Raw genomic sequence first — 26,366 nt, 5'->3', positions numbered from 1 at the left:
GCAGCTTAATCTGACCAGGGTACACTATCTAACATAACTAAATTCCATAATTCTGCTTTTGTAGGTTACACCAGAGAAGCAGGATTTTACTTTCCTCTGGATCCTTTGCCTTCAGATTTCTGTATTCAGACATGTAGGACCTGACTTTCAAAGATATTTAGATGCTTTGACATGAGATGACGTGAGAAAAAGAGGTGACAAAAATCATTCCTACTAACAGCCACAAAAAGATAACGTCCTGTTGATAAGAAATGGCCAGACTATTTGTTTTTCCTTTTCTTTTGAAGGGAACGCGTGGTCATCATGTTTCATAATTAGCATTATTATTAACCACAGATGATTGCAATTCCATCTGAAATACCCGAATACAAAATGCAATTTCTTCCTCTGCCATGAAACTGGAGAAGAATATGGTACAATAAGTTAAAGGGCCAGATATTTAGAGTGTGTAGGAGATATATGAAGGGTTGGGGCTCTTTTTAACAACTGCAACCAGAAGACCAATGAATATCAGGGGGAGACAAGATTGCACTATGCTGGCAGATTTGCTGCACAACATGGCTGATCTGTGGCCTGTCCAGGAAAACCATAAAAGCAATGATGAGAGCAATTATAAATGACAATGGCAATGGGAGCTGACAGCCAAAGGAGTGAGGCGGTTAAAGAGCGTATAGAAAGCAGTCAATAATCCCAATTCACAAGTTGTATTTGTTTGATTTATTTTGATAAGTGTACATTCATTTGTTCTTCTGTATGGAGGCAAAAACACACTAGTAGATATATGTGTGGTTGGGCATTGGAAAAGACATGGGATAACTCTGCATATACAGGGCATTGTTCAGGCTGTTTTACCCCATCCCAGCAGAGCATCCTGCTACACCTTCCTCTGGCAAGCAGGAAATAACTGTTTCAAATGTAAACTGCCTTACTCATCTTTAAATACGTGGGGTTTTTCAATAGCCACCATTATTGGGTTTTGGTATTAAATATTAATATTTTTATTTATTATTACCCATAGACCTTCCAGCTGGCTGCCTAGTCTCTCCATACAAACCTCTGCCACGAAAGTTTGCATTGTGGTATCTCCTACAGCTTAAAGGCTCACACCCAAATTTCTAATGCAAGGTAACAAGCTTAAGATATCTTTAATAGCAGATTAATATCAAGAAGAAGGATTGAAATATGGATTGGTGATTTTCTCATATAAATATCTGATACTGTATTTTATGGAAACATGAGACTTAAATGTGAGGAAAAGAAACCATTTTGCTGACTATAATTACCTTTCTGATTCTTAATACATACATAGTTCAGGTTCCAGAAGAATAAATCACTTAGATGCAAACTTTGGGATCCTTTCCAAACTCCTGGTTGGAAAATCAGTTTGCAAAAAATAGTGCTTCTTAAATGTTACATTTCTTCACAGATAAACAGTGCTTATAAATCAGGAGTGGATGATAAAGCTGTTAAGGGAGACACAGAGAGAAGCAATATGGGAAAGAAAAGAATATGATTTTCAAACATCGTAATAGATGGTGTGAAGTTACAGAGTATTCAGTTTAAGTATGTTCTAAATATAAGCACAAAACGTTAATGACAATCCTGTAAACATATTTTAAGAAGCAAATGTATTCAGTCAGGCATTCCCAAATAGATTCATGACAACATTCATCTATAAATATTGTCATTTTTCAACTAAACTTTAACAAGGTAATTTCTGCTGAATAAAATTTGAAAGCAAATAAGTAATGACTTCATTTCAATATTTTATCTAGAGAAGCATAGTACAGAATTTTTATAATAGTAAAAATCTGAAACAAATCACTGTGCTGTTGCTAAAATTCACATAATTGATTTCCTTTCTTCCTGAAACAACACAAACTTGTTAATATCTCTCTAGACTGACAATAATTAATTTACCTGCTTTGGAAATGAGTCTCCCCTCTTTCCTTTTCTCTGCTTTTTTCCTCTCAGCTGTAATAGAGCACATTCTTCAGCATACAAGTGTTTTAGGTAAGACTGGCAATTTACTTCCAGTTTTCAGTGAATGCCTTTATAAGCATTGAAAAATGTGATTTTGTGGCCTAAGTAAACAATGACTGCCCAACATCCATCCTGCCAGAGTCACTCTTGCCAAAACCAGCACAAGGAAGATGAGATGAGAGATATTTTACCATATGGCACTTACTGAACACCAAGTGGTCTTTGAGCTGGAAATAAAATCCTCTGAATACACCGGTATCACCAAGGAGATAATTAACAAGCACAGATAATTCTCTTTGGTCAGCAGCATTTTTCAAAAAAGAGAACAGAATTCCTGTCCATGTGCCTTGGCCCATCAGCAAGACACAGGAGCTGCCCACAACCTGTCTTGGTTTATCAGATGTGGGCTGGGACACCTTCACTGAGCAGAGGCAAAGAGGATTTTCTCTCACATGCAGATTGGTAAATCTAAACCAGCACTTAATGCACTTCTAATCAAAAAGTTCATTCCAAGTCACAGTTATGGTAATGATAGCAATCTTTCAACTTCTGATCCTGGCATCTTTTATTTGAGTAAGTCATTTGGTGTTTGTAACAAGGAAGGAAATCAAACCTGTGGACTTAATTTTATTGATATTACTGAAGTGTGAATTGTGAATGGTATGAATGGCAATAGTGAAAGGAATCCTCAATTTATACCCTACATTTTTTAACAGAAAATCACTCAGCCCCAAATGTTTGATTTTTTTTAACTGAACACAGTGAGGCTTTTTCAGTGGTACTGATTATTGTCTAAAAGTGGGGTTTGTCTCCTACCCCTGGTTCACACCGTAACAGTGTAGCAAAGCTAAAAGAGGAGAAAATCAGAGCTTTAGCTGCAGAACTGCAGAATGTACAGCAGGCTGCATGAACACATTCATCTTCAGATGTCACCCATGAAAAGCCTTTCTACTCATTCAATTAAAACTGACTGTAATTTCTAAACATGAAGTACAAAATTAAAACCTAATTTTTTTCTTTTCATGGAAATACCATGAAAATGGGCAGCTGAAAATTTAAAAGCCCCTGGAACTTCTTAACCATCCCATTTATCCCATCAACATTTCACATGGGAGTTTCCTACCTTAAAGGATGAAGAATTTCATGGATAGGAATGCTTAGATTTTACCCAGGATTTTTTCTTCCAAAATAAAAAATGGATGATGAAAAGATGACTGAAAAGGAATTCGTGTAGCTAATTATTAATGGCTTCATAATTCCCTGAAATAATGATGTATACAAAATTAATCGCAAAGGTTTTGGCCAATATTGCAGGCTTTGGTTTTTTTCTGTCATAAAAACTGTAATTTTAAAGTATTTTTTTTCCATCCAGTAATGAATGCACGATAATGAAATCCAAATCTACAGCATACAGTGTTTGTAGCAGTGTTCTGGGTATCATACATCCCTACATAAAGATTTCAGGTTCTTATTTAGCATTGTGCTAAAGCTATTTTCAGTTTAGCAGGACTGAAAAATATTTAATAGACAGCTTAAGCATACATAGTTTTATCCCATAGAAGCTCAGTATTTCCAATTACTATTCTATTAAGACTACAAAGATGATTCAACACAGCAGTTGTTATTGCTGTTAAAAGCCTTAATCATATTAATGTTGTCACACCAATCTTCCCAGCAACCAGAATTTCAGTGTGCACTGACATTTAACACATCACAAAATAAATGCCTGTAGTGTTTGTAGAACTCTTCTCAAGCAATTCCCTCATTTTTCCCCCCCACATCACCTGTTTGTCTAGAAGCAGCAAGGGAAATTAAATTAGATGTTGATATTCTCCCCAAATATTCTGTAACTTACATCAGTTCCTCCTTAGGAACTGTAAGCTTCTTTCAGCATTTGCTTTTTGTCCCAGAGAAGTCATAAGTAAAGCCAAAAGTTGTTATAATTGAGGTTTTCTAAAATTGTCTTGTTCTGTGTAAATATTCCTGCCTCTGGATTTATTCCCATCTGCCAGTAAAGAAATGAGAGCTCAGGTTTGTAGGGAAGCATTGTCTTTCACAAGGATCTCAAGGTGAAACTCAGCTGGGTTGGAGACCTGAACAGCAGCTTTGCCCTGCCCAGTGTTTGTCTTCTCCATGTTTCCAGACAGACCCTGTAAATTTACATCTGGAGCAGAAATTGGGCATTGATACAGAAAAGCAGGACTTTGGAAAATATATTCCCCAAGAGCTGGGCTAGGATGGTCTGTTCCTCAGAAATGAGGCCAAATCACAGGAATGCTTTATTATTTCCAAACCTGATTTCAATAGGGTTAACCACAGTAATTTCAGTCAATTCTTTTTATGCTCTAATATTTATGATGTCTGTTGCAAAATATTATTTAGTGATCTTGAAAATTAGATTTTTCCAAGACATATGAATAATTAGGGTAAAAATTTAGGCATACCTCTCTATCACCCTTTGCTTTGCTTTCATGTGTCAAAAAGCTCTAAAATAAATTAAGAATATATTCCAAATCTCAAGATTATAGCATTGAAAAAAGTTTTATGTTTCCTAAATGTACTGAAAACATGATCAAACAAATTCATCAGGGATAAAATTCTTCCCTGCTTCTGATTTTTTTTTCTTTCCATTGCAAGTCAAACCTTTTGAGTGCTCTAAAAATTGTAATCTGACATCATAATTTCAAAGTTTTATAAAGCCATTCCTTATAAAAACCTTCCATATGTTCCCTCATAAAAGATTATGAAGCAATGTGCCATTCCTGATGGTCTAGGAAGGATAAATCAGTAAAATCATGTGAGAGAAAAGTTGACTGGTTTTCAGTAATTTCCATAATGGATATATTTCAAATAATTTTGGAAGAAATGTTCTAACCCTTCTTCTAACTTCCCCAAGGAAGCACGAGTAACAATAAAAACCAGGTTTTATTTTAGAATGGAAAGTGCTCATAACAGAAGTCAGTCTTCTCTCAGACATTAAGTGATAAAATTGGATAATTCCCCTATGCAGAAGCAAGAAAACTCTTTCTGCATTCTGTCCTCCATTATTTTGTTACTAAATGTTCACCCCAACCTGCATGAAAATGCAGTTTGGAGTGAAAACAGCCAGTTGCTTCCTGCCAATCTGAATGCAAAAGCTCTTTATAGCCCCCACTTCCCCAAAGCCTTCATCTGCAGAGTGTCTGAGAACTTTCTCTTTGCTGAGTTTTACAATCCCTGCATGGAAAGCATAAAGAGAACTGACTATATAGAAACCAATATCAGTGGGCCTTTTACATTAAATACACCAACTGTGCATTTTTCCTTTTTTTTCCAAACAAAATCCATGGGAAAAGAACAACAGACTAAAGTCTTCTTTGGATGTTACCAATAAAGAGATGGCACTTGTAAAAACAAATAGCAGAAGTTAATGGTGACCTCTCTAGAACTTCTCATCCCAATTTATTAAATTAATCAGCCAAAGAGCTGCTTTGGAATTTGTAGCTGTTAGATGGTCAGAAGTACACAGCACCTGAAGTGGTCAATTCCACCTGCAGAAAGTTTTGAAGTGCAATAAATAAGGAAAATCAGCAATGACAAAGAACAGGGCACAGTTCTGTCCCTGGTGCAAGGCCATGGGATGTGGTCTGGGAGAAGTGGCTGTTCCTCCTGGCTGGCCAGGCTGTGACCATGCAGTGCCAATAAATGGGTGTGAATTAATGTCTGTGCTCTGGAGCTGAACTAAGCATATGGATTTCCCTTGCCCAGCCACCTACTCCTGCCCTTCTGCTCAGTGGGATAATACCCTGCTAAACCCATGCCAATTTAGGATGCTATACCAGTGATTTCCCTATCAAATTCTACAGTTTGTGGGATGATAGTCCCCCTGGAACAACAGCTGAAGGTGGAAGGCAGGCTAATTGATTCAGCACTCCCCCACTGCCTCTGAGCTCAGGCACTTAGCTGTAATTATTGTGAAACAGAAGAATTTACACTGAGCTACAAACTGGTATCACAGGACTCAGAAAGTGGTGGATACTTCATGAACTGTCAGCTATTCTGAGTATTGCCATATATTCCTACAGTTCCAATGCATTTTTCCAACTAATATTGTAACTAATGCGTTTTCCATGTAAAGCTGACACAATGTTCATCGTGTGTATGGAGTGGGGAGAGGTTGGGGTATTCTCCTCAATAAATCCATGACTGTAAACTGCTAAATAACAACTGTATTTGAGGGCACTGAAGAATCGTGGCTAAATATTCTTGTCTCCTTTTGCCAGTTTTGAGTCTTGTACTAAAAGATCTCCCCAGTAGTGTGAGGGCACCCACTGCAAAAATGAGTGTTAATTTTTGCAGAAAACAGAGCTGGTGGGAAGCACGAGTCTCTGTATGATGTGCACTGACAGAATGGTATTTCTCAAGAAATCTGGTTAACTAGATGACCTCCAGGGGTCCCTTCCAACCTAAGACATTCTGTGATTCTGTGTGATTCATTCAAGTATTTCATGAATGTTTATGCAAACAAGTAAATATTTGACTAAATTTCTAAACTACTGTAAATGCCCAAAGCTCTTATCAAAGTTCTGTCCATCTGGTGGTGATTGATGTGGCTTAACAAGAATTAATTTGCTTTACTTGCAGTGATGATCACCTCCCCAGTATAAAGTCATGTAATCGAGTCTCAAGCCCTGTTCACATTGTGCAGATGATAAAAAAAGCACCTGTCCATTCATTCTGGGGCTGTATTTTAATTTAAGACCATGCATGCTTTAAGATGAACAAACTTTTCACCTCTCACTTGTGTGCATTTTTTTGTTGATGGATATTGGTCAGGGCTGAATGTTACTAACTTTGTCCTTTTCAGAAGCTGTTTGTGGATTTCTAGAAGAGATTAAATGAGGCCTTGTTCTTGTAACTCTGTGTTTTGCTTAGTCAGAGACACTTCTGAGGTGACAGGAGACTGTTTGGATGGGATTGAGTTGCCTAAAATGACACTCAGTGCCTGTTCTTAAATATCCAACTGCTGCTTTGCTTCTTACTGCCACGTTCAGAGTGGAAATCTCCTGCAGATCGTGTCGTGTCTGCCACTCAGTTGGGAATGTCTCCGATTTTTCAGAGCATCTCAAATGACACAAAGCATTTACACTTAAGCAACTGAATCCTAACTTCTGAGTGTGAGAGAAAAGTGTTATTTATACATATTCTTTTAGTTACTTGCTGCTTATAAAAGCTCAATAATTTTAGCCCTCTTGCTCTCTTCTTAGTATTCACAGATTTACTTGCTCTAAAATTCGCTGCTCCCTGTTTCTTATTTCTGAATATGTACGATGAGTGAAATAAATTTGGGTTGTCTTCATTACTTTGCATAACAAAGCAACTTCTTGTAAGACTGCTAGGAAACTAGAGTTATTTGCCATTTAACAGCATTTAAATAGAGGAGAATGTCAATGGTGAAGCTCAAGCTGTTTGGCTTTTCTGAAGGTCTGTACATATGTTGTGTGACTCAGTGGCTGGACTTTATGGTTGGTATAATTCATCTTTTGAAACAGAAAAGCAGTGTTCTATTTGGGAAGTCTTCATATGTTCATTATTTAGCCTTTATGTTTTAAGATGCTGTTTAGTACCAAACATCTTGGAGTTAATGGAAAAATTTCCATTTTAAAATTGAATTTCTGTGTATTGCATTCTATACTGTCTGTCCATGATCACTTCTGCAAATATTTTAAAGTGAAAGCCATGGAATTTGGAAACACTTTTACAGGAATGCCAAAGACTTCTCTGGAGTGTCCAGAGGGAAAACTTATCTTTAGCCATCAAATATAAAAGCACTGCATCTAGATCACCAATTAAATTAATTCTTTTTCCACAGACTGCACCATGTCTAATTAACAAATTTAAAGGACAGATGGATTGAGGAGAAACAATAGAACTCTTGCTTGAAAATAAAAGTAAAAAACTCAAAGCTCTCTTAGGCTGCTTTAAATTCAGCAAGTTCCTGTGTGTTTTGAGGGTAAATTTTCCCCTGTGTATTTTATTAGTGGGAAAAAAAAATCCCAACTGTTGAGGGCCATTTATTTTTCTCATTGTATATAAAGATCAAGATGATTTTGTCTCTTCAAAGAACAAATATGAAATATCTGCAAGATGAGGAAAATAAACTTGCAATTGCCTACATTTTTGGATGGATGCTTACTTGATGCACTTGCAAAAATACACAGATTATTCTGATTGTCAGTTTAGATTTATTGCCAGGTGGGAGAATCTTGACTCTGTGTTTTTAAGTGAGATGTCATTTCAGATCCATCTTTGATGCTGGCACTCACTGAGCACTAACATGAGGAAGTTGAAATTATGTCTGCAGATCTCTGTACAAAGGCTGAAAGCTGAAACAGTGGATCAAATGCTAAAGCATCTTCATTTCTCACCACTACAGTAGATATGTCACAAGTATTTGTTTTAAAAGAGGTGGATGAGATAATCATTGTTTCCAGGAATAAAACTGTACATCTAGGCGATGAGAAGAATATACAATTTATTAGGTTGAAAGCATAACATGTGTTGAGCTTCTGGTGAGAGCAAAGCAGAAAGGGGCCATGTCCATGTTGCCTAAAATCAAAAAGTTACAAATATGTGAAGAATATATAAAAATCTTTGGGCATCATCCATACTCCTGGTTTTTGCCTGTATCAATATATTGAAAGGGGTTGGAAGATTGGCAGAAGCTCTGACTGACATGGCTGCCTTGACACAGAATTCAGTATTTTAGCTGCAAATTCTGGTTCCCCTTTGCCCCCTGCCTGACATGACTTTTGTCAGGTAGCTTTAAATTACTGGTGTTAAACAGCTTTGCTGGTATAGCTTCACCTCTATTGGTCTGTCTTTGATTTGAACACAAAATTGTAACATGCCTCTATGGTGGAGTCATTTGGAATGCATTGTGAGTATCCCACGGGTGCAATTTGCTGTTGAAACACCAAATTTTTCTATTCCTTCTAGAAGTACTGGAATTCTCCATTTGCAAACGATGCAGAAAATCTTTTTCTGGTTAAAGCTGTGTATTGTATGACTTGGTTAAAAAGCAAACAAAGGCTTTTAACTGCTTTTTATGAAATCTGTTCCCATGAAACCACCGTTAACTCTGCAGAGATTTGGTTGTTCTTTCTTTAAACAGTCAGCTTCTTTTGTCAGCCAGAGAACAAGTCATTTGATTAATGATCATTTTTATTTCTTTGCAAGGATCCTTTCCGACCATTGGGGTGAAGTCTCTTTCGAGATTCCTGAGGGCGGGATTTTTAAATAGCATCCTGGCCCCACATCCAGTGGCAGGGGGTGGATCTTTACCCCCCAGCATTTCCTCTGGTAGGTATTCCAGCCTATTCCCACACATCAGTTTTTTTCCTTCATTCTCTGCCCCATCTCTCCACACATCTCAGGGAAACAAAATTTGATGTTGATCAGACTGGGAGATCAGATGTCCCTTCTAATAGAAAGCCAACCCAAAAGGAAATGGAAAAGACAATAACTTTGGGAATGAGCCATTTTCCTGGATCAATGTATAGGAGAGATTGTGAGGTAGACTGGTCTGTAATTAAGTGGCCAACCTAAATACTGGAAGAGAAGGCCTGGTATCCTGTAATCATCCATTTCATGAAGCATGTCCATGTGCACCAAAGAAAGAAAACTTTAAATATGCCACTGTAAAATCTCGGAATTTGTGTGACTCTGTGACTCTTCTCTAAAAATCTATGCTTCCTTGCTAAAACATGGAAGCAAAACAAATTTGGAAAGGGAAAACTTAATATGTATTAATTTGGTGTTTGAATCTTCTGTATGCTTTGGTAGTTGCAACTTGTATCTCATGAAAACCGCCTTTTTTTTTAAATAACTTTTATCATGATTTGAACTCCTATAATTCTCTGAATGAGTGAGGACAGGTTAGAGGCATCCTTTCCAAGACAGGCTTATGTGTGTTATCTCTTCTCTTCTGGAGCCATTAAACACCATCTTCCATCAAAAGTAATAAATGAAGAATAAATACATATAACTATAGCTAAAACCGAATCAAAATTTCTTTCCAAACTACATATTTCCGTGCAGAACTGGATCTGTGCATGGGCTGATGTCAGGCTGGTGTCTTTTCTGAACAGCCTGCATTATCTGTAGTGTTACTTAAAAGTTTTTCTTGAAATAAAAACAGAAATCTCTTTTGGTAAAAAGAGGGAGAAAATTGGAAAATTACGTAATGTTATTGAGTTGCTATACAAAAGAAGCTATTGTACTTCTCTGTGCCCCATTTTATCTACTGCAATAATTCTAATTACAAGATGATTCTTACTTTTCTTTTTATTTCAAGCGCTATTATTTCTTTGTTTGCTTTCTTTGAACAGAAGCTTCTCAGCAGCTTTCATGTCTTTTCTTATGACTGTTTGGGTTTCTTTTGTCGACAGTTTGTGAAATACTTTCCGTATTTTTTTCTCCATGGGATATCTCAGAGTATTTAGTAGCCCTTAAGTATCTGCAACCAAACAACTCTGTCAAAGAGGAAATACTCCTGGCCCCATAAAATTCTCTGTTTTGAACACAGTGTTATGTAGAGCATCCCACTGATTCTGTTAAATTACAAATGACCTCAGACTCGTGAACTGGCTTCTCAGCTACCTTCCTACCTACAAGTTAATTTTGTAAGATCCTCAGGACTATTGTTTTCTGAGTGCTTGTAAAGATTTTGATCTTATGGACTTAAAACTCTTAAAAGTAGTTTGTTTAATGAAACTCATTCATAATGCCTTGCTGTTAAATGTCTTTTACTAATAATTCTGATTCAATCTGATGAAACACTGAAAAAATGGAAATGCAACTACATGATGTATAGCATATATCCTAGCAAGTTAATGGAGACAAATGTTATTGTTTGATTATGTCAAAAGCAACTGAAAAAAAAAGTTAGCCAAGCAGTAACCCTACAGAAGAGGAAGATTGTCAGGTAGTTGAAAGCCAGTGAAGAACTGTGATAACAATGGTTGAGATGTGTTCCTTTGAGAAAGAATGCATGTGGGGGGTCATGTGGTATGAAACTGCAGTGCAGGTCAGAAATTGCTGTTAACAGATGCATCCCAGTGATTTTACCCATAGTGCTGCTATTTAACTCTTCCTTTTTTAATTTATCATATTTGCATTTATATTAAGCACAGTCCTAATTCTGAATTGCCTCTTTTTGTATCCGAGATGACCATGGGATGCCATTTCCATTTCTAAATTGCTAAAAGCAGCTTTGCTTTACATGTGAGCAAATAAGAACCCTTTGCTTTACATGTGAGCAAAAAAAAACAATCCCACACATTTTTGAAAGGAAAAAAAAAAGAAGACACGAAAACAAATCTCAACAAGGTAGTGCTGATCTGGGATGTAAGAGACTCAGAACTGACTCTCTTGCTGTGCATGATTCAATGGAGGTGTTTGGGCTTATGTTGGACAGTAGCTGTCATAAGCCTAACAGAGGTACTTAACATTTAATAACTGCAGAATTATACCCTAATTGTTTCACATATTGCTTATGTGTAAGATTTCAGTTAATTTAACTACATGGGAGACTTAAAATGCCAGCATTATTCTGCTGTTAGGGTCATTGCGAACAAAGATAATGAGATGCTTTTTATTTACCAAAACCTTTAATTCAAGCTAAGTGGCAGATTCCCTTCCAAATACTCAGAAAATTTATTCCTTACTAAAGACAAAATGCTTTCTGTGTCTTTATATCTTTTTTTCCTACAAAATTTCACCACAGATGTTTTAATGAAACACAGAACTAAACTAGAAACCCTGCTATAAATAAGTATCTGGAAAACAGCTTGGCAGGGCAATGCAGCTGTTGGTTTCCTTTTTTCCCTTTCTACTTTAATCTCAGTAGTTGAGAGGAGTGTATTTCTTTTACCATTGCACTGACAGCTGATGTTCAGCTTTGTGTAAATTGGTGTCTGCTTTTACACTGTGCAGAGATTCTCTTGTGTGAAAGATATCCTCATTTAGCCAACTTAAAGATTAAGTTATGCTGTTGAGATGAGGCATTATATCTTTTTGCATAAATAGATTGTCTTGAATGTAGGTATTTTTAAAGCCTAGACATAACTTCTAATGCAATAGTGCTTATATTTGATAGTTACATCAAAAGTCTGTCACTGCTGTACAGCAGTTTCACCAGAAGCAAAGCTTTAAGCAGGCCTCCAGATTCTATCCTAGATTCTTGCAAAAACAAGCCCATTTGCAGACAATAGCTTCCTTTTGATTTAGCTATCATTTATGTCACAAATTACTTCATTTCTTGTTATTCCGCCTGTTAGCAGTACAAATTGACACGACTTAGCTGATGTAGGTCTGCAGTGACAGATGGATTCACGAGCTATAAGTACTTTTTCTCAAACGATAGCCTTGCATATATATTAAATAGAATTCTTAAACCACTCCCTCATCATACTGACACTGGCACAAGCTGTGGAAGCTTCCTTCATGACACACACTCACACAACACACACATGTTGTGAAAACCCAAATTATAAATTGCCAGAGCTGCATCTCTCCCTTCATAGTCCAGCTCTTCCAAACTAAACACCCTGTTCTTTGCTCCACTTTGGGGAAACTCTTAGCTCACAGCCCCTGATTGAAGTGACGTGTGAAGGGTTTGTTGTGTAAATGCCCACCCGTGTTGCCTGGCAGAAGTTACAGGCAGGAAGCTTCACAGTGCGCTGCTGTCTTTGAAGAGCCAGACAGATTGCTCAGCTTGCTGAGCTGCAGAGGAAAGGAGGGAAAGCAAATACCTCTCCTACTGTTCCTTTCAAGCTGAACTCCTAAGTTTTTCTGTCAACAAGAACTAGAGATGGATGATGGGCTCTGAGAAACTATGGAAAGTTCCTGTTAGCCAAACCTCTCCTTCAGACTGTTCAGCATTCCAACTGCATTAGCAGGAGAGGTGGGAGAACCACCAACATTGTTCTTGCCATAAACACCTCTCTGTGAACATCATCTCCCCACGTGGTCAGCAGCTGGGCCATTGCCCCCAGTTCCACTCACAGAGCCCCTCTCTGAAGCTTCTGTGAAAGTATCCTGATGTGACTTTTGTAATGAAGTGTGAGCATCAGTTATTTCCTACAACTTAATTTGCAGTGGTTAACTATCCACTCTTGACACTGTAGGAAAAATAGAAGCAAAGAAATCTGGCTTGATGAAACAACTCACCTTTGTGAACCTCAAAAAATTTATTACAGGCCAGAAATTGAGGGTGCACTTACTTTTCAGAAACTTGGAAGTGATATAGGGTGCTTTGCTCACTGCTGTCTTCAACAAAAAGTACATTCTACATAGGATGTTCCTTCTTCAGTATTTTACTGCCTGGTTATTTACGGCTCTTTGTCTAACACGCATTGCAATGTTCACAGTTATTACACAGAGCTCTTCAAAAAGCTCAGCCATAATTGTAGAGTACTAAACTAGATGATTATCAGTTTTCTTTTGCCCAAAATTAATATTTTATTACAATTTCCAAGTGCACCTGAGTGAGCCCATTATTCTTGATATTGTATAAAGTGACATTTGAAAGCAAATTGTATTGACAGACCCTCATTGAACAAAATTACTCAACAAGAACCATGAAGGAGCAATTGTACATTGTGAATTTGACTATGATTATAGTACTCCAATAATGAGAAAAGTAACTTTTTTTTTCCCCAAGTTAATGCATTTTTCTCTACTCTGAATTCCAGCACCTACACTGCTGTATTTGTTGTTAAATGAAAACAGCTGATCCTTTCTCAGTGACTTAACAAATTGATTCTTCTATTGCATATGCATTTCCTGGGAAATCTGAGCCAAATGGCTCTTCCAGTTTATTCTTTCCAGCCTCAGTACTGTTTCACTGGAATGTTTAGCCTATAAACTCTACAACTAATACATAATGGCATGTATTTTCTGAGAAGTTCAAATGTAGATGGAATTTTCCATTAGGTAGGCAGGGAGTACTTCAGAACCAAAATAAGGATGAGCAGCAAGTAGCATTAATACTGAAAGAAACATATTTTGTTCTGGTTGAGTAGGGTTAAGCTTGAACTGTAAAACTGGGATTAAGCTCTGAGTGTAGGACATGATAAAATGAGGTTCTCACTCTCCACCTTTGCTAAATATCTCATTTCATGCTCAGAGGGGCATGGTAAACAATTCAAAACATTTAAATCCTGGAAGTTCACAAAAAAGTATTTGCATATGTGGTCATTTTTACACAATATTCACTACTATTGCATATTTTTAAAATCTGACTACAGAAAATGTGGAAATTTATTGTTACAAGCATGTGAGTTGAAGCAAGTTGCTGTTCCTTACTACCAGGAGCAGAAACATATGAAGAGGAGAACAGGAGGAGCCTGACAGATACACACAGAATGTATTTGTAAATAAGCTGCACACAGCTTCTCTTTGTTTCAAGATTTAGGGAAAAAAATCCAAACTCCCTTTTCAGCCAGTGGTAAAACACTGGATATAAAAGCAGAATCGGAACTGGTTCATTTTTGTGAGGTGGGAAGCAGGAGAAATAGTTAACTTGAATGATGTTAAAATATTTTTGGTCTGTTTTAGGTAGGAAGCCAGTGTGCCTTTACCAAATTCAACTCGCTGAAGTAGCATTCCCAGGCCCAAATACTGAGTATGGGAATTAATCTGCCTAAATCTGGATTTTCTGGATTTTGTTTAGGTATCTTATACAGTTGGTGAAGACTAGACAATCCTGTACAGACTCATGTGACCTCTCTGTGACACACAGTTAGGAAAATTAGGCTCTTTCCCTTGAAATGCCTTTTTCTTTCTTAGAGAAAGAAAATCAAGCTATTGCCAGCCATGGAGATGTCTCCCGTTATGGGAATTAAGTTATGGGGGGATTACTGCTTTTGTGTTCATTCTTCATGTGTCAATGAGTTTGTATATTTTTCTTCTTTCTTCAAGTTGTACATGCTTGTCTAAAACCCTCTGCATCCAAAGTTGGCTGCTTGGCCCATCTTCATTGTAGCTCTTGACTTTAGTTCATGGTCAGAATCAGAACTGAAGGGAGAAGCTTGACAGTGTGTGCCTTCATGTGCTGAAAGTACAAACCCCCAAAGAGAAGTGGAAAAAACCTCAGGAGATCACAAAAATATTGCAATGTCAGGTCCAGGGCATCATGTATTTGCTGGAGTCCTGACTCGTGATGTTTTGTTTTCTTAATTTTGGATTTAGCAATGCACACATTACAACCAGAGCTTCCTTTGTGGGTTTTGGAACATACAGGAGGGCTGATGCATGGCCTCCACTACTTCTGCACATGAGAAATGATGCCTTTCTCATAAAGGAAGAGTGGAGGATCATGAGTTTTTTATAACTCAGTGGTATCCCAGAAGGTTAGTCTTTATGTAGACTAAAGGGAAATGGGCAAAACGTGCAAAAATAGTAAATGGAAAAATACACAAAGGATATCCTGAAATCATGTCAGAATCTTAGAAACTTCACAATCAGGTATAATATGGAATAAACAACAAATGACATTTTAGAATAGGATTGAAATAATACCATAACCATGTCATTATGCTTATGAAAGCACAAAATCCTGTTTCGTTGTAACCTTATTTATGGTTTTTTAAAAATTTTGTTCCTGTTCAAATTCACATTGTAGCTTACAGATTCTAAATATAATGCCCCCGTGATAATAGGTAAATTCACAACTGAGATTAAGTAGGATTTGCTTCTTGTGTTCCCTAAGAACTTGTTATGAATTGTGGCAGGCTGAATATGGAAGTGCAGAAGCCCCCAGTGCACAGATTTCACATTGTTTAAATTCCTTTACGTGCTCCAGGGTCAGCAGGGCAAGTGATCATTGATGCAGTCGGACTCTGTGGTCTCATTTTGAACCAAAGAACATCCCATGCTCTTTCCACAAGAGGATGTGGATTGCATTGAACTCTGAGGAACATTAAGGGTGAGGTGTCATTAGATTAAGTGAAATATGCTGAATTTCAGTTACAAAATAACTGAGGTGAATTGTTTTGGTTAATCCAACTGGGCAAAAGTATCTCTCTTGAACTGAATGTGAACAGAATGTATTATCTGTTTTGATTTTTTCTCTTATTCCTTGTTTCCATGCTAAAGCCAAAGTGCCAGAATTTTTAGGATTTTAAGTCACATTTCAAGCGATATAAATCTTTTCCAGAATCAGTTCTCTTAACAGGTTGGGTTGGGGTTTTTTCCCCCAGAATATAATTAATTTAAAACTGAGTGGCCAAAATATTTTGTGACTGGTCTTTTGCAAATTGTCTATTCTTGTAAAGAAACTATTCTACCTTCTCCCGCCAACTTATACACTGATAAAGGCCTTCAATGCTGTGGTTTCCTCATTTAAAATGGGATGATATAACCTAGGATTAGAGATAAGATGGTCAAAAATGCAATCCTTGAGCGCTGTTTGTTCTTCTGACTCATGATTTTGTCATTCCTTAAACCCTAAATGGCAGCAGTGCACCAGCTCTTGTTCTCCCCCGTCTGTACTGCTGAACTCAAATAATCCCTCTCACCCTAATAAAGGCATTGGGTTTTTTAAATTTCTGCTTATAATATACATGTAAATATAAGCAGCAGGAGTGAAACTGAACTTTGTTCATCCATATTGTCTTTGCAATGCTAATAAATATGTAGAAAGAGATGATACGGGTAAACAACCCAACAAATGGAAACCTGGAGAAATTAAATTCTTTTTTTTCAAATATACAGATCTGAAAGTATAAATGCAAGGGAAAAAGTAAAATTTATGCCAAGTTTTGTATTTCTATAATGCAATTTTAGCCATTATTTCTCTCTCATCTACCCAATCTCCAAGTAGTGACAAAAAACCTATTTCTTTTGGTTTTACCCTCTCCTGCATTCCACTTGCTTCTCTCATGGAAAGATAAGGATCAGAAAATAAATAATGGAAACAACACAGCTGCTTTCTCTTTACAGTTCCACTTTCCTTTCCTCAGTATCTTCCAGAATATCTTCTGTAGGCACACTGGGGGATTGATGTGGATTAGGGCTTGCAGGAGCAGCAGGAATGCTCAAATTTCTGTTGTCCAAAGCACATTTTCCCTTTGTGAGGACCCAGGAGAACCACTTGCAGTGCTGGCTGCAGTGAGAGGGGAGGGCCAGGAGATTTGAGAAGGTATTTTATATGTACAGACTTTTCCTGGCTTCCAAAACACACCAACAGGCATAAATTCTTGCCAGTAGGTCACAGGGTAGCAAGTGGAAAAGCGTTTAATGTATAATTACAGGAAAACAGCTCAGAGAGCAGTGTTTCCAGATTGTGTTGATACAATAAATCTTCTTCAGCTGGCAGTGATAGCTGTGTGGCCATACCTTACTAACAACTAACCAGCACTTTGCAGTTATTCATGTATTTTGTATTGTTATTAATTGATTTTGCAGAAGTATCTTCCCCTGACTGAACTAACTTAACTAATAGGAAGTGGTATATAGACATGAGAAAATCCAAAATGCACTAGCAGCAAGATAAGTGGTTATGTGATTAGGATGTATATATGTTATCCTATGCTGTTTGCAAACTCTGGCTTCTGAACTCTCAAGCAGGAGTTTGGAACTGCAGCTTCTATTTCTTGAACACAAGTCTTAGTCAGGGGCCTTCTGTAATGTGAGTCAATAATTCAAGTGGGGTGGTTTGCAGTAAAATTCACATTGGCTTCATGTGAATTGATGTGGTCTAACAATGCAAAGACAAAAATGCAAAGTGGCAGAATTCTTTTTAATTGTTTTTTTTCATAATCTTTCGTTTTCTTTCTTTCTTTTTTCCTCCACCCATTTTGTATCACAGGATTTTTTTTTTATTCACTGAAATGAATTCCTTTCTGGTGCATACAAATGCATTTTTAATCGTGACAGGAGAGAGGAAGCTGCAGTGCCACAGCCCGTGGCTCTCCGATTCGAAGGGATGTGTAATGAATGGAGCAGGTGTGGGCTCCAGGAGTGCCTCCCAAGGCCTGCGCATTCCTGTGGCTTTCCCTGGGGGTGCTCTGAGTGCTGTGGGAGGGTGGAAGGTACAGCCCTGACTGAGGGCTTGCCTGTGTTTGGGGCTGTCTTATCTCTCTGGCTTTAGCAGGAGATAAATCAGTGGGCAACCAACAGCAGAACATGGCTTTGATGAAAATATGCCTGATAAGGAGGTGATTTCCTGAGCCACGTGGATTCTGATCTGCAGAAGTGATGGAGCAGTATTTTCTAATACGAACCAGGGAACAGGTGCCAACCTGTGCTTTTTTAAGTACAAGAATGAGTATCATGTGTTTATATTAACAAATCTATCCCCATAATTGGTATTAGAGATTTCATGATAAGTGTGTAGAACAGGAACATGTGCTAACTATTCTTTTTGGAGGATTAATCTTACAAAAAACGTTCATTAAAGGAGGCTTTGCTGCATTATTTAAAATGACAACAGGAGACAACAAGCTGAATATTTTGTCATTGATATGACACTTCAGATTCTCCTCCTTATTCATCACTCTGGCACTCAATTAAATTGCATGCTATCAAAATCTTATGCTGTGGAAAAGAAATAGAGAACTAAAAATATATACAATGTGTATTTTAGATTTAATCGGTATTTTACATTATTCAGCAATGTATGGCTTACTTTCCTTTTCTTTTTTTTGCATTCCTGCTTATTAAAAAAATGTCAAGCAGATAGATCAATGGAAAATACAAAATTGCAGCATATTCTGAGGGGGCATGACATCAATACAGGTTGTTTGTCATTTTCACTGGTTTTGTTTGAGTGGCGTTGCAGTACAGCTGGGTGGGAGAACTTCAGCAAAGAACTTTCTAGGGGAAAGTTGTCAAAACCAGTCAGCTTCTTGTCACAAGGTGGGAGTTGCCTCAAAACAGTGAAGAGCCCCTGCACCTTCTATAAATTCATCTCAGTTCTGATAAATTAAATTGCTGTCCTTTTCCTGCATCGTGCCAAGCCCGAGTACTGCTCTTGTGTGTTCAGTGTGGCTTTCTGACATGCTGGAACTTTGAAATGGATCTCCCAGAGCCACAGTTACTCCATGTGCAAGGAGGGGAAGCTGCTTTAGACAGTATCCCACATGTGTCTGGGGTGGGAATATTTATACTTTCACAAAAATTATGAGAACTGCGAATGTGGGTATGGTATCAGTGTGTGTCATGTATAAGTACAGTTATTATCTCATGTTGTTATCTTAACTATGTAGTAAAATGATACATCTGTTATAATGTGCTGCACATTATACCTGTGACATACATCATGTGTAAAATCCATATTTGGGGCTCAAACCTATTGCCTCAGGACGCTATATAATTCCTCTACTCTAAAAGTCTGTTTTGTCACAGTACTCCCCACTCCAGCAGTGCTAAGCATCTAAAACTGCTGCAAGTCTGATTTGTTTGACTGATTTGATCCTTGAATCCATCTTCAAACATTTTTATTTTGTCCTCCCCCCAATTCAAACAAGAAGCTGTGTACTCTCCTCCAGCAATGCCTGCAGTTTTTAGCTCCTTGGTTCCAAGCCCTCAGCTGACACGTTTTTCAGTGTCCTTTTTCCATTCCTTCTCTCGTGTGGCTCTTGACTGTAAAATTAACTCAATCCTTCAGATGCTTCTCCTGTCCCTGTTCCTGTATCTCTGTGGAAACACTTCCCTGAACTGTGCAATTCTTCAGACTGGAGACTGGGTGTGTTCCTATCCCAGGAGGTGCAGCCAAGACAGAGGTTGTTGTCACTCCCAGGAGAGCCTTTGCTGCCATCTGTATCCCACTGCTCTTTGTCCTTAAACCTGTTTAACTTCTCCATCTTTTGTGCTATAAGCAATGCTTGGAAAATAATTCAGTGCCTTCCAGCATTGCATTAGCCTACCCCTTGATAAAATAACCAAAGATTGCTTCTCTGTGTCAGAGACTTCTCTGCCCCCTCCCATTTATTCATTCTTGTTTTGAGGATGAAGAATTCTTAGTACCATGAGAACAGCATGAATTTTCATGAGAAGTAATAGTCCTTTTCTTATTTATTTATTTAGATGCAAACACTACACTGGTTTAGAAATCTTCCAGTATTGTTTTTAAAGTCAGTTTTGTAGTTCTCTTTAAAACAAAAGCAGTATTTTGTGTTTTTGCAGGGGTCCAGCAGATACAACTTTTTCTGGACTCAAATTGCAGTACTTGGTAAAGGATAACATGCTGGCAATAGAGCCAGTGCTACCACTTTGATGATAAAAGTTCCCATTAGATTCTATGGTGTACCAGAGTTTTTTACTCTTCAGGCCACCCTAACAATAGCTGACACATTTTTGTGTCACATTTCACACATTTCAGCTATTGGTGCATTTTCTTTCCACAAGTGCTCCAAAGACAAACACTGTGCTGGCTAAAAATTCCACTGACACAGTCCGACTTGAAATACATAAATAGCTCCAGGGGTACATTAAACTTGCAGCCAAAATCAGGTGGCTTTTATCAAGTGCTGTCACACTAAAAACCTAATTAATTCAGAATTTAGGTTTGTGTCCAGATTAAAGATTTTTGTGTGAGATAATCAAGTGATTGAGCCAGGTTTATTTTCATGGTGTCATGACACATTGTGGTGTCTTGACACAATCTGAATTTCATTTGAAATGTAGGTAGGATGGCAAGTGATACAGAGTGAGTCAGTGGGAAGCTATCAGCCTAAGTGGCTAAATTTATTGATGATATGCTGATTTTCTGATATACAGCAACCTGACTGAAGGAAAATGCTGCACTTTTTTGGTATATTTAGTGCCATTCCTGTGCTGTCACTTGGAAGAGCTGGTTTTGTGTTAAGGCATGTCATTTCAAGTCATTCAAGTTGAGTCGTTTAAAACCTCATTGTCCAGTGAAAAAAATACTGAAATCTCGTCTTTAAATCCACAGATAAATGCATATAAATACATTTCATAGTTACTTTAACCTAGCAACATAGGGTCTGAGTAAAAGCAAGTACAGGTGGGGGTTTTTTGGAGAGAATGTTTTGTGGGAGAATGTAGAAGAATTAATAGTTCCATTTACAAAGTGTGAAAACAATTTGTGTTGAAGGATATGAATCTAAGGAACATAAAAGCTGTAATGACAGCCTGTGAACTCTAGAGAACCTTCCAGCTTCTGGAAAGTGTGGAGTGCCCAAGGATTACCCACAGGAAACCAAGGGCACTGTTTTAAAGCTCCATTTGTCCTTCCTTTCAAATGCAGATTTTCCATACAGGCATTTTAGTTGTTGATTTACCCAGAAAGAGAAGTTTCTGGGTAACTTCCACCTGACAAAATATGCCATCTGAAAGCCAACTTTACACCCCTATTTACTGAAAAATGCTATTGTCTGCAACAATTCAGAAATTACTACTTGCTTGAGAGGGTTCTGCACAGTGTAAGATTCTCTAGCATCAGGCTGCAGTTTGTTTACTTCCCTGGATTATAGGGTTTTCTTTTCATGTGGAGGTGTCAGCCCCCGACAGTAAGGAAATGATAAAGGTAAGGGAATCTAGAGCATTCATGTGCTTGAAACTAAAGAGGCTGGGCTGTACAACCAGTCATCATTAGCAAACTGAACTAAAGGAAACATAAATTTTTGCAACACTGATCTCTAGGAGCTTAAGAGTGATGTATCTTTTAAGTTTATAATGCAAAGCCAGGGTATAACCAGTGGGTGCAGATGAATATAATTACTTTGGTGGCAGATGCACATCAGCAGCTGGGACTAAACATTCAGTTAAAAAGAAAGAAGCTGGTAACTCTTCACACTTCCCAAAGTCTATCTATTAAGGCATCCCAGAATTTTCACCCAAAATGTTGTAGTATTGTGACAACACTATGAAGGGTTTTATTCATTGAAGATGTAAACATGAGAGTTGATACAGAAATAATCACAAATTTTATTAGAGGAAATGAGGCAATATTCATAGGAACTACAGAAAGACCAGACTAAGCTGTGTGGAGGGGCATCACCAGGAGCCCAAAACTCTGGGTCAGCATGCTGGGACAAACACAGAAATGGATCATTCACTTTTTTAAATTGAAGGTTAACTGTACCAGCACAGGAGAAGTACCTGGCTGTGGCCTGCTGTACACTGTAGACAGTTTAATAAACACTTTCACTGTTAATCAAACTGAACAGAAATGGACAGTTGTGCTGGAACAATCCAAATGCACTTCTACGCTTTATCAGCCCGAGTATTGTGTTTGTTTCTCATCCCCTCAACCAAACAGATCACAACCATAATTTGAGCAGAAGAGGGAAAAAATAGTGATGACATAGTCTTCGTTTGGGCTTGAAAAATATTGGCCTGGCTAATGTTGAATTGAGGAGGTGAGATGGTGGACTCTCAATGTCATCACTTGGAATAGCTGTGGTGACAAAAAGAGGCGGGCATTCCCATGGAAAGAAAGGTCTGCCATTTAAAGACTTTTCACCTCCTTCCTAATCTTACTAACATTCTTCTTCATTAGTTTTTTGTATAGAATGGCTTCTTTGGGATATTAATAATTCTAAACATTGCCGTGCAGCCTAGTTGCCCTTCTCCTGCCAAGCACTTGTAGAGGGGTGGTTTTTCAAAAGGTACCAGCAGTGAGCTGGTATTTAAGTACACAGTTTAAAAGTGTGCCTTCAGATTTGGATATCCTTTTAAGAAATAAATGTAATGTCTTGTTCTGCTTCAATCTGGATATGGTGCCACCCTGGGACTGTGCTAGTTGAACAAAACCTTGCTTTGAGTAACACTGTGTATATTTTATGTATTTACAAACATATGAACTCAGAGTTTTGCTGGATTATACACACCGCATCTAGGAAATCTAGAAGAGCTTTTTGGTGACACCCCATTCTATCTGTCTCCTCTGTTCCTAAGTCACTGAGATGTTTTTCTTTGAGAGGAAAATTATGACCCTCAGTTTGTAATTACTTGGACATGGCTTATGAATATTTGGGTTTTACCTTAATTCAGATATAGTCCAAAATACTGCACAGCAAGTTTTGCTATTTGGATACAGCCGGCTCTTCTTCGATCATTTCTAAGGGAGAATACACCAAAGTGAATGATGTGCATTCAGCTAATCCAGTAAAAAAAAAAAAAAAAAAGATAAGGATAGTAAATAATTCTTAAAGAGTAACACAGGGAATTGTGTTTGTGATATAAATGAGAATTTTGGAAATATTTTACATATTTAGCTACTGTGAATAACCTCTGCAGAACAGCTAGAATTACAAAAGCCCCATAATATATTTATAATCCTAATGTGTTTCTTTGCTGTTTTGCAGGCAGACCAGTAATGATCGTAGTTGAATACATGGAGAATGGATCCCTTGACTCCTTCCTGCGGGTGAGGTGCCATTTTCTGATGACATTTGAATAAGACACTGTTCTAGGTTAAGATTTTAAATCATTTATCACAAATTAATTTCTACATAATGTTATTCATGGATTTTTAGTGAAGAATAGAAGCCTTTTCCCCAGGGTACATTTCTGAGGTACAGTAATACATTAGAGCATGGCTGGAAAAACTGAAGATTTAAACTTGAGAATATAATTGATTTCTTCTACAAAAGTAGTTCCTGTATTTAGCAAAATGTATTTCAAATTGTGTTGTTGTGAAAGAAAAGATAAATTGAAGCATAAATGCCTGGCCTTATGGAAGTGGTTCATTTTTCTCAATCACCTTCAAAAATACTCTGTTACAATTTTTTTGGTTGGTGAAGCATAGAATATACTCAGTAATTGATTTATAATATTTATGGCTACTTGCATTTAACAAATTGAATTAGAAAACAGTTCATGGGTGAAATGTCCTGGCATTAATTAACCCCCAAAGGTCCTTAGTAAACATTAAAGAAGGGCTAAAGAAAATGTGAGTAATATGCTGGCAAATTGTATTTAATTCTTCTTAGAAAAGTAAAAGGAAAGGATGATTCCCTCTGTGAGCTAAACTTACCCTAAAATAGTCTCTTTTTTAACAGAACCCCTGGAAATGCTCCAGAGGCCCACTGACCTACGACCTTGTGTGAATAATTTTAATGTCAAGTATTTCAGATTTGTCTTAAAAAGTAAACACCAGCTCTCAGTAGCTCACTGCCTTGCCATTTCCATCCTGCAGAATGGTAAATCTGGGGTTGTGGGAAGTCCCGCGGGCTTGGGAACTTGTTTGAAAGGGTATCCCAAAGGAGAGACGTTCAGCAGGGAGCTGTGGAAATACTGGCATGAAAATCTTGGTGATGATGATTGAAGGATGCTTTGGTAGCAGGAAGAAGGACCTGGTAAGAGGAAAAAGTGAATAAGCAGGAGTGAAAAGCACCCAGCACTTTAGAAAGATTTACATGAGAGGGGAGAAAGTCATGCAGGCAGTACTTGTTGGGAAGAAGGGGAGCAAAAAGAGAGCATTTGGAACAAAGGATACAACCCTGAGAGTACAGCAGAGCCATTGCCACAGATACCTGTAGACACTGATTCTCCTTTCCTTTTGGTTTTGATTATTCCATAGTAATTTTTCTCTAACATTTCTTGTTGTCCTCTTCACCAGCTCTCCCCAAATAATTTTTCATTTTCCATTGTCAAGACACATAAAAGATATTTATTGTGTTGTCAGAAACACACCAGCACCACAGTTTCCTGTGAGAATATGCTGATTTCTCAAAATCAGGCTATTTTTACGGAACGTTTGCTATCATCCATGTCTTAGACGCTGGGTAGTTTTTAAAAATTACTCCCTTTTCCTTTCTGGCTCATCTCTCTGTCCATCTGCAGCAGAGGGACTGCCACTGATTTGAGTAGCAGCTTTCCTGCTCTGTAATTTTTCAGCAGTGCCCCAGGAAGATGTGTCTGGTGATCTGAAACATTGTTCTGTGTGTGTGTGTGTGCAGAATTTCATGGAAGAGAATAGAACCAAGTCCTGAAATAATTCATGAGAGAGAATTACCTTCCTCTGAATGGCTCTGTGTGATATCTATATCCCACGTTTATTTCAATGCATTCATTTATCAGAACAGTTACTACTTATTACGATACTTTAATAGAAAGTGGCATCAGCAGAATTACAATGTTACTGCGGAGCAATGCTTCTCATATTGCATTGGATATATCTGGAAGCAGAACTTCTGGTGGGGGAAATGTGAGCTAATAATTTCTGCAGCTGTTTTTCATGTATGTTATTTTACAGCTTCAATTCACACTTCAGATATGGGTTATTCTTCTAAAATGCTTTTTAAATGTACTTTAGATAATATTCAACATCCCAAAGCACTGTAGATATATGTCAGCATTTCTGTTTAATAATTAGCAGAGCAAATGGCTGCAAAGTAACCTATTTAAAAAGAAATCCAGCTGCTTCATTAATAATAGTTGTTTCCTGCAGATAGAAGTCCACATTTTTAAAAGCTTTTGTGAAGATACAAAGAAGCAGAGAGGCTTTATCTTTAGCAATCCTAGTGAAAGGCACTCAGTGACTATAACAAATGTTGTGGGATTTGGAAGGGCTTATAAGACAGTCTGTCTTTCTTATTATTTAAAGGAATCAATTGTTCCAGTGCAAAGTGTTTTTACTCAGAGGAGAAAGAAGTCCATTTCTCACCATAAGAAATACTTCCCAACATACCACAGCTGGAAAAAATTCCCTAGTACATCACTTAATCTGTGTTTCTCCAAAAGCCAGCAAAAATGGGTCTGTCTTACAAATTCAAAGTGAGATTCTGTGGTGAACCATATGAGGGTATTCCAGAGGAAGAATTCCATTTGCCATCACCCTCCTCAACAGCCATGGTGGGATATTTGCTTTCATGCCAGTACAGTTTGTGCCATGAATCAGAAGCCTCCCCCCAGCCTTTAATCTTTCACCCCTAAAATCTTAACAGCCTTTACTTCCTTGATTTTTCAGAGAGCAGTGTCCACTTTCTGCTATTTGTATGGATTTAACAGCAAGCTGGGCTGAATTATGTCTTCCCCACCCCACAAAATATCCTGTATGCCAGCTTCTAACTCTGAGCTTTTGGGTAAAAAATGTTGTCATGGATTTGCAATATGAAGCTGCTTCAGAGATATTCTAGTGGGAAGGCATCAGCTAATTAGAACCAATTTCGTAAGATGATGGTAATTAATTTCAGTGATTGTGCATCATCAGACATCCTAAATTGCTGGATACACTTGACACTGAGTTTTCCTCAGAAATACTGCGTTATTTTCGCAACTATATAAAACTCATTTACAAAAGATGGAACTTAGTTTTTTGTAGTGTTGTTTGGGATTTTTTTATCATATGAGATTGAGACATGTAGGTTAATCATCCCACAAAAGTATACCTGAAATTTTCTATCAATAAAGCAGTTGTCTGCCCA

At 37.7% G+C, this 26,366-nt stretch overlaps 1 protein-coding gene across 9 annotated transcripts in view; it reads left to right on the top strand.

Annotated features, from left to right (window-relative positions):
• The window catches only part of LOC138116373 (ephrin type-A receptor 6), a 320,669-nt gene that overhangs the window by 241,761 nt on the left and 52,542 nt on the right, over positions 1-26,366 (top strand). For 8 of the 9 annotated variants that reach the window (XM_069025664.1, XM_069025696.1, XM_069025678.1 and 5 more), the window contains 2 exons: positions 9,202-9,324; positions 23,304-23,365. In XM_069025664.1, the coding sequence (XP_068881765.1) occupies positions 9,202-9,324; positions 23,304-23,365 (185 nt within the window). The remainder of the gene's footprint in view (positions 1-9,201; positions 9,325-23,303; positions 23,366-26,366) is intronic. The other variant, XM_069025637.1, reaches the window with a different exon arrangement.

The sequence above is a fragment of the Aphelocoma coerulescens genome, chromosome 1 (assembly GCF_041296385.1).
Source record: "Aphelocoma coerulescens isolate FSJ_1873_10779 chromosome 1, UR_Acoe_1.0, whole genome shotgun sequence".
Taxonomy (NCBI): domain Eukaryota; kingdom Metazoa; phylum Chordata; class Aves; order Passeriformes; family Corvidae; genus Aphelocoma; species Aphelocoma coerulescens.
Note: the sequence above shows the minus strand (reverse complement) of the source record. Positions and strands in the feature narration are given on the sequence as shown.